The sequence below is a fragment of the Thermobia domestica genome, unplaced genomic scaffold (assembly GCF_964235325.1).
Source record: "Thermobia domestica unplaced genomic scaffold, izTheDome1.hap1.1 HAP1_SCAFFOLD_175, whole genome shotgun sequence".
Classification (NCBI taxonomy): domain Eukaryota; kingdom Metazoa; phylum Arthropoda; class Insecta; order Zygentoma; family Lepismatidae; genus Thermobia; species Thermobia domestica.
Window position 1 is genome coordinate 230,276 of NW_027655912.1, and position 12,732 is coordinate 243,007.

At 34.0% G+C, this 12,732-nt stretch overlaps 2 protein-coding genes across 4 annotated transcripts in view; both read left to right on the forward strand.

The window, feature by feature from the left end:
• Positions 1-12,732, forward strand: part of LOC145676502 (mitochondrial amidoxime reducing component 2-like) — a 143,217-nt gene that overhangs the window by 22,322 nt on the left and 108,163 nt on the right. The window lies entirely within an intron of this gene.
• waw (Translation factor waclaw) overlaps positions 1-12,732 on the forward strand; it is a 49,933-nt gene that overhangs the window by 21,576 nt on the left and 15,625 nt on the right. For 2 of the 3 annotated variants that reach the window (XM_081747312.1, XM_081747314.1), the window contains exons 5-7: positions 658-794; positions 4,282-4,521; positions 12,331-12,458. In XM_081747312.1, the coding sequence (XP_081603438.1) occupies positions 658-794; positions 4,282-4,521; positions 12,331-12,458 (505 nt within the window). The remainder of the gene's footprint in view (positions 1-657; positions 795-4,281; positions 4,522-12,330; positions 12,459-12,732) is intronic. The other variant, XM_081747313.1, reaches the window with a different exon arrangement.

Genomic DNA, 12,732 nt, shown 5'->3' on the forward strand with positions numbered 1-12,732 from the left:
GTTGCAGCATATGGACATTTCCATTATATTAATAACCATCTCAGGATGGCAACAAACCTGGAAAACCGAGAAAAATAAGGGAATTTGAGATGACCGGGAATAGTCAGCGAATTCTGCTAAGACTCAGGGAATTTCGATTTCGTAAGAATGAGATTTTAAAAACATTTGAAATAAAAATTATAAGACGATTTCACATGTGGTCGAGTACTTGTTTTTTTAATTGTCATCTTTAGACTTAGAAACTTTTATGAGTTTTTCACTAACGATGCGTAATAAACCTATGTAGTAATAAAAACAGCATTACAAGAAATTCCAAATTAATAAGTAGCAACTGAGAGTAAGTGTATACGCTTCATTGTCGTGTATTAAGCACGCGATTGTGCTTCATAGTTTACTTGTTTTAGTTTAGCATTTTCATTTCTTACCCTAGAAACTTAACAATGCTTAAAAGCCTAGACTAAACACAAAAAATGGCTGTGTCCCTAAGAGGAAAAGAAGTTGCAAATGCAAGTTCATGTATACAGTGGATCGATACGGGGTACATGTCAGAAGAAACATTTAATGCACGCAGTGTGAACTTTTTATATAACAATAGCATGTTGATGGAATCCAACATCAACAACTGGCTTTTATTTACGATAGGATATTGTTATATAGAAAGGTGGTCGAAAGAAGCAGAGGGGTGGAGCGCATAGTAACCGCTTTCTGGTGGTTCAGGTTGCAGAGGCAGGATCGATAGTGAAGAGATGTAGTTGTGGAGTTCGGTGTACATTGTTTCCAGTGTTCTTATGCAGGTAATAAGCATGTTCCCACGTATTCCAAGACCGCTTTCAATCCTTTCTGTTTATTGCATAATTCTTTATCTTGGATTCAGATGATTTTTTTTTTTGTTTTGTTTTGTTTGCTTCAACGTTTGCCGGAGGGTCTTTTCTCTGAGTTACACAGAACAGTAAGCAGTAGCAAGTCACGTGAAAGGTAAAAAGCATATGCAGATGGCCACCCCCACTCAATATTAGAAACATTTATGCCTTTGTGAAACAAGAAAACAAGTCAAAACCTTTTGACTTAAAGAGTGTCATCCTATTTGTACCTCATCTGTACAGAACTCAGTGGTTTCTGGTGATGTTGCTTGCTTAAATATAGGGCTACGATGCAAGTGTGAACGAGTTCGAAGATGAAATAAAGTCATTTGCAGGGATTCGTAGTAAAAGATAGCGTTCTAAAACCAGAATTATTATGGTAAGTTGAAAGTGTAATGATATACATCAATGCCTACTGTTGCTAAAGATGTGAAAGTATGTCTTATGTTCTCAGACAATGAGATTACTGAGGATGTGAAGCTTATTAAATTGTTGAATGAAACATAAATGTGCGATTCTGGAGTTCCATATATAGGCAGTGTGCACACGTTATTTGACATGGGCACTTTTAGGGAATTCTACATTTTCTGGCCTTCTGATTGTTCGCAATCAAAACGTTCCCAAATGAACTTGTAATACTTGATATGGGAAGCTGTGGGTTACTTTGCATGAAACATTTAAGGCTGCAATTAAGGAACGAACTGGGAAATCGTTGAATTTCTAAGAGCCCTGAAAAATTATTTAAGGATTTTACAGCACACTGTACCGAGTACACACCTATAGAAGGCTCAGAATTTTTTCCAGGGAAAGTTTGTTCTGTGTTGGTTTGAAAATCGTAGTGTTGCGCAGCGAGCTATTGACATTTATCCGTATATTCTGTTTATTATTCAACGTGTCAGAAAAAAATAAGAATAGTTCCGAGCTCTTCGAGCTATCGGATCATGTCAGGTCTGTTCGAAGAAGATAAAATGTGTATTCCTAAATTTAGTTTTCAAAAAGCACCTATTTCAGAAATAGAATATTTTTTAAAGCACTTAGTTCAGAAATAGAACCTTTCCTTACTGAATTTCAGACTGATTGTCCTCTCACTCAATTTCTTTACACTTTATCGGACGTGATATGGACTGTGATGCAAAATAAGTTCGTAAAACCAGAAGTTTTTAGTTCATTAAGTTCATGTGTACGAGCTGATGTTCAACATTAAGCAAATTTTCTTCCTGTAATTTTGCTACACATGCTGCCTGTAAGAAATGTCAACCGATAACGGATTTATTTTGTATTTTCTCCGAAATTGCAGAAAGTGTACACAAATATTTTTTTAAACTGAAGAAGTCACTCTTGAATTACAATTTGACTAGGGCCCTTTTTTTATATTTGGGTCTTAATGTTTCTGCAGGCACTGATGTAAGAAAGAATAGCATGAAGTCTCTTTTAGCTGTACTAGTTGAAAATAATTGATAGAGGTAATAGGGCAGCTAGAGTTGTGGAACAGTTCAGTTTTTTCGAATCCAAATTGTAAATCGATTATGAGTCAGTATTTAGAGCTGGTCAGCGTTTGGATGGCTTTTGGCTAAATCATGTGGATACTTCAGAGTAAAATGATTTAAAAATGTTAAAATGATCTTGATTTTCTCTCGTGAAAATTCAAATCTAGAAAGAAGATTTTTCAGTCAATGCACAATATGTAGCAGATAATTAAAAAAAAAAAAAAAAAAAAAAAAACAAACTTTAGTACCACTCAGATTTGTGTACTTCAGTAGCTTCTTCGGCTAGTCTTGATAAACTATCCATAAGGAAATCCAGAATTCATTATGTACTAAATGCTCTCAGTCGTTTTGCAGAAGCAGCAAATCAACGACGAGAGGAAGAGGAATGGAAACAGAAAGAAGCTGAAGACAAGAAAATAAAAATCATTCCAAGCGAGCTTGAAGCTAAGACTAAAATATTGAAAGATATGCGCAATATTAATGAGAAAAGAAAATGTGTATGTTAGTCAGTATTATGTACACTCATGTCCAAAATTATTGTCGCATGTCTATAAATATGTTGTTCTTGGAATATAATTTGATAACGAATTCGCCCGGTATTTCTTACAATGTTAGTATGTGTGTAATTGGCAAAGACATGTATGTGGCAAATTTCATGTCAAAAGAGCAGTAAATAAGAACAATAAAACGAAAATAAAACTTTCTTGTCCATTTAGCAACATTTTATTTTATTTATTCTAATTTTCGTATTTATAATTCTTTTCCTACGAAATTTACCACAAATATACATTTCCCAATTATACAAACAGTATCGGTATTAAAAGTACCCTGCAAAATCATTATCGAATTATATTATTACAGGAAGACAGTTATAGATATGCGACAATCATTTTGGACATGAGTGTACATACACACCCCTTTTTCGGTGAGTCTCTCACTGTGACTTTTTCCTTTCATATGGGAGAGAACTTTCATCATGTAAATAAAGTTACAGATTCAAGTTTCAGGAAAGATGTTCAATTTCTTGCTTTGTGCAGGAATTTTTATTAGATAAACGTTTTGTAATTTTGCAATAAAATACGTTGTATTCGGTTTTATATTGTTCATTTTCCCAGTTGATTAGGGATAAATACATTACTTATGTATCATCGTTGTCATGTTTCTTAGTCTTGTTTCTCAATCAAAATGGGAAAGTCTGTATGGCTAATTCATATCAGGGAAAATTTCAAAAATGTTATATAAAATCAAGGAAAGTCAGGAAATTGTTTCCCGTAACTTTTGTCGCCATTGCTATCGGTATGTATAGACTGACGTCAATTTCTTTTGAACTTTGGTATGCAAATCATTATTATGTTGGTAAAGCGTGAGCTCTAAGAATTTAAACAACAATTGTTTCCTTTTCCAAATATGATTTTATACTTAAGTGTGTCATATTTCACTGGGTTATTAATACTAGAACTTTTGTTTTTTATTTGTTAACAGACAAAGTGTTATCTATTTAACGATAATATTTAGTGCCTTTTTTTTCCTTCTGAAGTACATAAAATGATCACATATGCACATTATTGAACAGTAGTTAAAGTAGATGCCAAATGTTTCCATTCATATGCTAAAAAGTAATGATTTGCCCATAACATAACCAATCTGTTTGGAGAAAGAGTTTCCTTCGATGTTTATTTAAGAACATAAGACAGCTGGGAGAAAAGAAAGAAATTAAGAGACAATTGTTATTTAAACGTAGATCATACAGTTTATAGGAAGGCTAGTATACAGAGATCAGTCGAAAGTATTTGTATGTTTTTCTGTTTGTGTTGCTTTTAAAAGTGCATTATAATGGTATTTTATATATAATATAAAATACGTGGAAACAACAATGAATGTTTAATACTTTGTATCCTGTTTTAAGTTGCATACTAATTGACTTTTATTTCAAGGAAAGCTGGTCAGGTGGGGTACTTAGTTTGCAACATGCGAAGCACACGAGAGGCTCAAATTGGTGATACACTGCATCATAAAGGTGTAAATGTTGAACCGTTTCCTGGCTTCCGGCAAGCAAAACCCATGGTATTTGCTGGAATTTACCCCATGGATCAATCTCAGCAGCCAGCTTTAAGAAGTGCCATTGAGAAGCTAGTTTTGAATGACTCGAGTGTCACATTAAATGTAGAGTCAAGGTACGTAGTACAAGTTTTTATGTTAACTGTTTGTTAGAAAAAAATTCTTATAGTGAAAATATAGTGAGGCAAACAAAGAAAAATTATAAGAAGAAAAAAGTAACGTTTTTATTTAGCTAACTCGATTACTTTTAAGTTAAAGGACATCATTGGACATGTGGGACTAATTATGTTCAGTACTTGGGATTTGAGGATAATGTTAATCGCATACTGGAGTATAAAGTGGTTCGGTGATTGAGCGCTCATCTGTGATATGAAAGGTCGTGAATTCGATCCCAGATAGTGTAAATTTTTGAGGAATTCTCCCGCTTCTGATGTATTTTTCATTCCATAAATCTTTTATCATCACACACGTACATTTATTATTCATCTTCTAAAGAGGCCGAAATATTTGTCGTGGTCATCATGCAGCTCTTTGGATGTAAGAAAGTGCTGTTGAGAAAGGTTTGTCTATACAAACTGATTTTGCGTTCGCCTGTCCACCCATTGACTGCACTAAGTCCCTTCAGAGCTTGTATATATAGTGTATATTTGTAGCTTTCAGAACCTTAGTGTTACGTAAAGATGTAAAACAAATACTTATCAATTATTATTACATGCATAACCAAGGAGCGCTAAACTAAAGATTTTATTTCTTTTTAATTGTCCAGTAAGATAATATTTGATGATGAGAAAAGATCACACCTTACTACTAGTATACATATTGTCTATTCTATGTTGTCATTTGCTTAAACAATATTTTCAATGTTGTGTGTTAGAAAATGACTATATTATTCTCAATTTATGCTTAACAGAGGTATCCGTAGTGGCTAAGTTTTATGGTCATCCTGGAAGCTCATGTGACTATCTTTAAATAGTGAACTTCGGGAGATTCACAGATACTCCCAAATATCATGACCTTGCATTTAACTCACGACCTTATGCTGCAGCCATTGACTACAATGGCCTCTATGGCCTCTAAGTAAATTAATTTGTTGTTAATGTATGGACTTTTTACGTAGAATATATGCTACAAAAGTTTTAGAAAAATAAATGTTTACAGGTCTATATGTATCACACGTTTTGTTATGTGGATATTTATCTGGATATTACATTCCTGACAAGGATAAATAAAAAAATATTTCTTAGCAAACACGGAATTTATGTATAATTGACAAAATTACTGGAAATTTTATATGGTTATCAAATTTAGAAAAGCTTGCTTTATTGTCAGGCAATGTTAAACAGAAAGAAATAAGCTCTCTTATTTAGTTATTCGGTTTGGTTTCTGAATTGCATGGCAACCCAATTCTTTAATCCAATAAATGTCTCATATTAGAGAAGAATCAATATTTTAAATTGCAAAGTTTACTGCAGGCCGTACATTTTTATATTTACAAATCGTAGAAGTTCTAATTGTTACAGTATATGTTTTTTTTTCTATTGTTCCATATCTAAATGAGATTTTTCTTGTTACCATGAAAAAGAAGTTTTTAAGAATTAAGCAGTAGATGGTTCAAATAGCAATTTGTTTTAAGATAAAACACGTCTACCGTACAAGAAAAATACTGACAGTATTGTTTTACATTTAACTGAAAAAAAATGAGGAAAATAATTTAATTCCTATACTGTAAGTATTAATTATTCAAAAGTTTCATTCAACACTGGGATACGTTATAAAATTTTCTGTTTGATTTCTTTTCATTTTCGTACTATCAGTTATAACTAGAGATGGCCAAAATTTTCCAGAATCGGAAATTTTATTTTCCGGGCTTCGGCAAAATTCCGGAATTTTTGCGAATTCTAGAATTTTCCGATTTTACTTTCCGGATTCCGAAGAGTGAAAATTCTGGAATTGGCCATCCCTAGTTATAACCTATACGTAACTGTGAGTTATTACGCAAAATACTGATCCAGATCTAGAACTGTGTAAATATGACTCAGATTCTCAATCGAATGAAAATTTTCATTTATTGTCACTGAAATAATAATAATAATAATAATAATAATAATAATAATAATAATAATAATAATAATAATAATAATAATAATATGTAATGGACCCGTTTAATCTCCATTACAGTATAAGATTATCTTTCATTTTATGCGCCCTTATTGCTTATTTTTACCATTAGTAAGAGTTTATTAGTAATTGTTAATATACCGTTTATGCAATTATTTCTGTTATTTTGTTGTAAAAGTTAACGTTGGGTTAAAATGAATCTGCACTACCGTTGTACTGGCGCTAATGGCCGAGAAATTATTGCCAGTTGTCTTCGTTTTTTTCTGTTGAATTGAGATTTTCTGCTGTTTTTGCAATTAGTGATTAGAAATAACTGTATATTTAGTAATGTTCAAGAGGAAAAATAACATAAATATGTGGTACTAGACTCAATAGTCGGGAATCCGTGAGGATTCCGTAACTAAATCGTCTTCTCTTCTTTTATACAATGTAGATATCATCTTTCACATCAGGAAAATTAAAACATCTTACTAACTTCACACACACAATTTGGATGCCTGTAAATATATGACAGCATACTCGTGTAATGCTTTATTATGTTTGCCATGCCAAATTATTCATTTAGCTTTCTGTGATTAAAATGATCATCCTTCCGCTATATGCGATGAAGTCAGTATAAAAGTAATATAAATGTGTATTCATATATATGTATATGTTATGATGGAACACGGCGATTTAAAAGATTAAATATGCATTGGGATACGATGACGTAAATAAATGTTAATTATGTGTATTGGAGGATGAATTATCTAGAACAGGAATGCTATTATAATTTAGATGTTAATGTGGATAAGTTTGGAGTTATGCATTAATGTTTACACTGTTATAATCGTACTGGCGTAACCATGTTAGATATAACCGATGTGCTGAGAAGACAACTGTTTGTGGGCTATATACTGTAATGGCAATGAAAGCAGGTCAACATTCTATAGTTGTATTTAGTTCCATTGTCATCTTATGGAACGCATTGTGTATTTATTCCTGATATGTTTTACTGAATTCCTATGTCCTGTTTCTTTCCTTGTTAGCACGTCCTACGTTGGCAACGTACCAGCACTCGGAAGTCCGGTACTTTAATGTTAATCCAACACTTATTGTAGGATTGTCTGCGCCGTACCAGAACGGCGGAAGAAAAAGAGCACTACAAATAATAATAATAATAATAATAATAATAATAATAATAATAATAATAATAATAATAAATAAATAAATAAATAAATAACTGTAATAAATCCTCATACAGTACACTAAACGAGGACATGGAATGTGATAACGTATTAAGTGGCAATGATCTGTATTCTCATTCATATATTTTTCATGGAAACAAGGCAAAGCATGATTCTATTACGTGACTGTTAGCACTGCATTGTATAGGATATTATTTACTCAAGCGTTAAATAATGGAAAGTAAACTATTCAGAGATCAAAGATCATAAATGAGAGAAGTAGAGAAAAATATTAATTTGCTTATTAAATCAGTAACAAATGAGTTGAATCAAGGGTTCAGTAGGAGCATGGTGACATAGTATAAAATCACCTGCCTAAGGTTTGATTCCACAGTCTCTGGAACTAATGAATTTCTAGTGTACAAAATCTTGGTTTGTTTTTTAAGTTTCTCGTTTTCTTCCGCTATTTTCTTCCACATTTTTTTCTAACATCATTCATTTGCATTTGTCGCCCAGATCCTTTAGTCTACGGCACATAACTGTGTGATCTGAACTAAATATTTCAATTTTCATGTCTAGCCATTAAATATGATCGCACAGTACTAGATTGTTCTGATAATTTTATTATTATTATTATTATTATTATTATTATTATTATTATTATTATTATTATTATTATTATTATTATTATTATTGGCGTCGTTGTCGCCGGAAACAGGGAATAAATCTTAATTATCTCTGTAGTAGATCGTTTACCTTTGGTACTATTTACTTTTAGGCCGCTGGAACTTGTGTTGGACAGTATCTTGTTCATAAATTTTCTCATGTTTTTTTCAATTTGCGCTTTCTCGTTCCACTAATTCTTTATCAGCATTTGCTTTCATCTATGATCCGGCTCCTTTAGACTACATGGCATAATCGAAGAACCTTCTTAAACTTAAGAATTCCTTTATTGCTTTTGTCAACAATAACAACATGATTAGGGTTAAAGAACATAACACGCAAATGGAAAGATGTCAGACTGCGTTCTGTTGTGTATCTATTGAGGCATCTAAATGGATCGGATTCAATCTATTCGGGTTCAGACTTTCAAACTATGCGATGCATAAGTATGGCAAGTCTCACAACGGTTGTTTGTCCGTCCATCTGACGGCGGATACAGAACATAAACGTTAAGAGATAGCGAGAAATGGCTTTTTGACATGGATTCAACGTATTAAGAATAAGTTTCGTCTCCACCCGTAATTCCCTGTTCAAACCGAAAGTGATAGGAATAGGAATTTACAGTTTCAACACTAATCACATTAAACGAAGACAGACAGACAGACAGACAGACAGACAGACAGACAGACAGACAGACAGACAGACAGACAGACAGACAGACAGACAGACAGACAGACAGACAGACAGACAGACAGACAGACAGACAGACAGACAGACAGACAGACAGACAGACAGACAGACAGACAGACAGACAGACAGACAGACAGACAGACAGACAGACAGACAGACAGACAGACAGACAGACAGACAGACAGACAGACAGACAGACAGACAGACAGACAGACAGACAGACAGACAGACAGACAGACAGACAGACAGACAGACAGACAGACAGACAGACAGACAGACAGACAGACAGACAGACAGACAGACAGACAGACAGACAGACAGACAGACAGACAGACAGACAGACAGACAGACAGACAGACAGACAGACAGACAGACAGACAGACAGACAGACAGACAGACAGACAGACAGACAGACAGACAGACAGACAGACAGACAGACAGACAGACAGACAGACAGACAGACAGACAGACAGACAGACAGACAGACAGACAGACAGACAGACAGACAGACAGACAGACTAACTAACTAACTAACTAACTAACTAACTAACTAACTAACTAACTAACTAACTAACTAACTAACTAACTAACTAACTAACTAACTAACTAACTAACTAACTAACTAACTAACTAACTAACTAACTAACTAACTAACTAACTAACTAACTAACTAACTAACTAACTAACTAACTAACTAACTAACTAACTAACTAACTAACTAACTAACTAACTAACTAACTAACTAACTAACTAACTAACTAACTAACTAACTAACTAACTAACTAACTAACTAACTAACTAACTAACTAACTAACTAACTAACTAACTAACTAACTAACTAACTAACTAACTAACTAACTAACTAACTAACTAACTAACTAACTAACTAACTAACTAACTAACTAACTAACTAACTAACTAACTAACTAACTAACTAACTAACTAACTAACTAACTAACTAACTAACTAACTAACTAACTAACTAACTAACTAACTAACTAACTAACTAACTAACTAACTAACTAACTAACTAACTAACTAACTAACTAACTAACTAACTAACTAACTAACTAACTAACTAACTAACTAACTAACTAACTAACTAACTAACTAACTAACTAACTAACTAGATTTAGTGTCGCAAGAATGGGTTCTGTTTTCGTCCTTATCTATCTACTATGGGTTCTGTTTGCTCCCTTATCTATCTACTATAGGTTCTGTCTTCGTCCTTATCTATTTAGTATGGATTCTATCTTTGCCCTAAGCTATCTACTATGGGTTCTGTTTCCACCCTTATCTATCTAGTATGGTCTGTTTCTGCCCTTATCTATCTACTATTGGTTCTGTTTCCGTCCTTATCTACTATGGGTTGTTTTCGCCCTTATCTGTCTACTATGGGCTGTTTTCACCTTTATCTATCGACTATGGGGTTTCTTTTCGCCCTTATTTATCTATTGTGGCTTCTGTCTTCGCCCTTATTTATTCTATTGTGGCTTCTGTCTTCGCCCTTATCTATCTACTAAAGCTGGAAGTGTGGAAATGTACTACTAATTCCGGTACCAATGTTGGTTACCATAGAGCGATAATCGTAATAGGAGGCACTATACTGTTTTTTGATGTGGATTCAGGATTCCAAGAAAATATCCCATCTCAGTTCTTCTGTTGAAGCGGTTAACCAGTACACTAGAGTTCACATAGTTGTGAGAAATAAATGCGGGACAGTTTCGGTTTGAATAAACCAATGAAGTTTTATTGCTTTTCTTACATACGAATGTTAGCAGAGGGCAAATTATTTACTTAATTAGGCCTTGTGTCTTCATGGCCTGTGGAAAGAAAGGGGTGGGGGCGACCTTATTTTACTTTCATAGCAGTCTTAAAGTCGAAGTTATTACCGTGTCCGCTAGTGGCACTATACTCACAAGAAACAATATTGACAATTGGTATGACGAGAAGAATCAATTTCTTGACAGTTTCAGGTTTTTAAATTGAGGAATGAGAATTTTCAACACAAATCCACAAATTATAGGAGAATTTGCGTTTCGAAGAACTTTATCGGGACGCCAGGACACACCCTCGTAGTAAGGGACAATCCCGTAAAATACGAGACAGTACGAAACCTATAGGACAGTAGTGATTTCTGTAGAGCAAAACAGGCTCCATCTATGATCTTATTGTTTTAATACAATCAGAAGTGATAGATCTACAATTTCCAGATTCAGGGTGAATCTTCATAGTTTGGAAGTCTACTATAGTTTACAATGTGAAACGAAACCCATTTGTCTTTAATGTAGGAACTACAGTGATAGTAATATAGTGCCTGAAACTTTACTTAATTTATGCTAGTTTCTTTTCATTTCTTCGAATTTTCTGCGTTTTAAATAGTTGATTTTTTTAAACAAAAGTAATCATTAATATGCTTGTGGTGAAACAGCAGAAATTCAAACGAACAAACCCTGCGAGAATTGTGGTAGTTTAACCCATATTTTGTATTTCTTTTTTAAAAATATCCTTATTTTTGCTTTCATTTTAATTTTATTTTATTTTGGGCAATACATTTTATCTCAAGTTTACTTTTCACCACATTCTCTTGCAGAAAATATCTTCTGATGGTTTCTAGATCCAAGCTACGAGGGTGAAATGTGCACTTGTCTCACTTACGAGTAATTCTTGGCTCGATTCGTGAGCCTCGTCCCTCCCCTTCCGAACCGAACTTAGAGTGGGACAATATGTTTAAACAATGAAGACTGTTCTTTGTTTCCTCAGTTCATAAAAGTGCGTAATAGGTATCACCGATGGATTTGTCAGAAGTTATGTACACTTTTCGATTGATTTTATTGCAAAAGTTTTGCCTAAACTTCTGAAAGTTGAGTCTCGTACATTAGAAAAACCCCCTACACTATAGAATAGAACTAATTTCATTTATCAAAGGCTTACATTATCTTGTAAGTAGAACACCTTTTGCCACTTAAGCGAGTAACTTGATTTTAATAACAAAGTTCCAGTTAATTCGGTATGATGCTGATCACATTGAATACATTAACACATCATATTGAGGAATGAGAGGAAATTATGTAGCGTGTTTACTGGCATTTGCCGGCTAAGAATGAGGAAGACTCAAAGTCGAGATTACACCCGAGAACCTAATTCCAGCACCTTCCGATTAGAAGCGAGAACATTTACTGGTATTCTACGTAACTAGTAGTAGCATTGAAGCCATGTGATTAATATAATATTATATTCTGATGCAACAAATATAAGTAAGTAAAAATATCTCTATTTTCTTTGCAGTCCAGCGTTAGGACAAGGTTGGCGTTTGGGATTCCTAGGTCTACTTCATTTAGAAGTGTTCAGCCAGCGGTTAGAACAGGAATATGGTGCTGAGGTGGTTGTTACGTGTCCGAGTGTTACTTATAAAGGTAAGTAAAGAACACTGAAGGTTATTGGATTTGTGCGATTGAAATGTTTAACTGACGCCTGTCACTTTCAGAAGAAGGGAGGGGGCTACAATATTTGGTTGGTCAAAGTAGTCTCCGGCTGCAGACATACACTTTTGCCGTTGGTTAGCCAACGACCGAAAGTCTGGAGTCTGCAATTCGAATAAGTTCTCTACCGCACATTACTCGCCTGGTTATCAGATACATGACGCTGTCTATAAGTGATCGAGATACCAGAAGAGGTAGATGGGGAGAC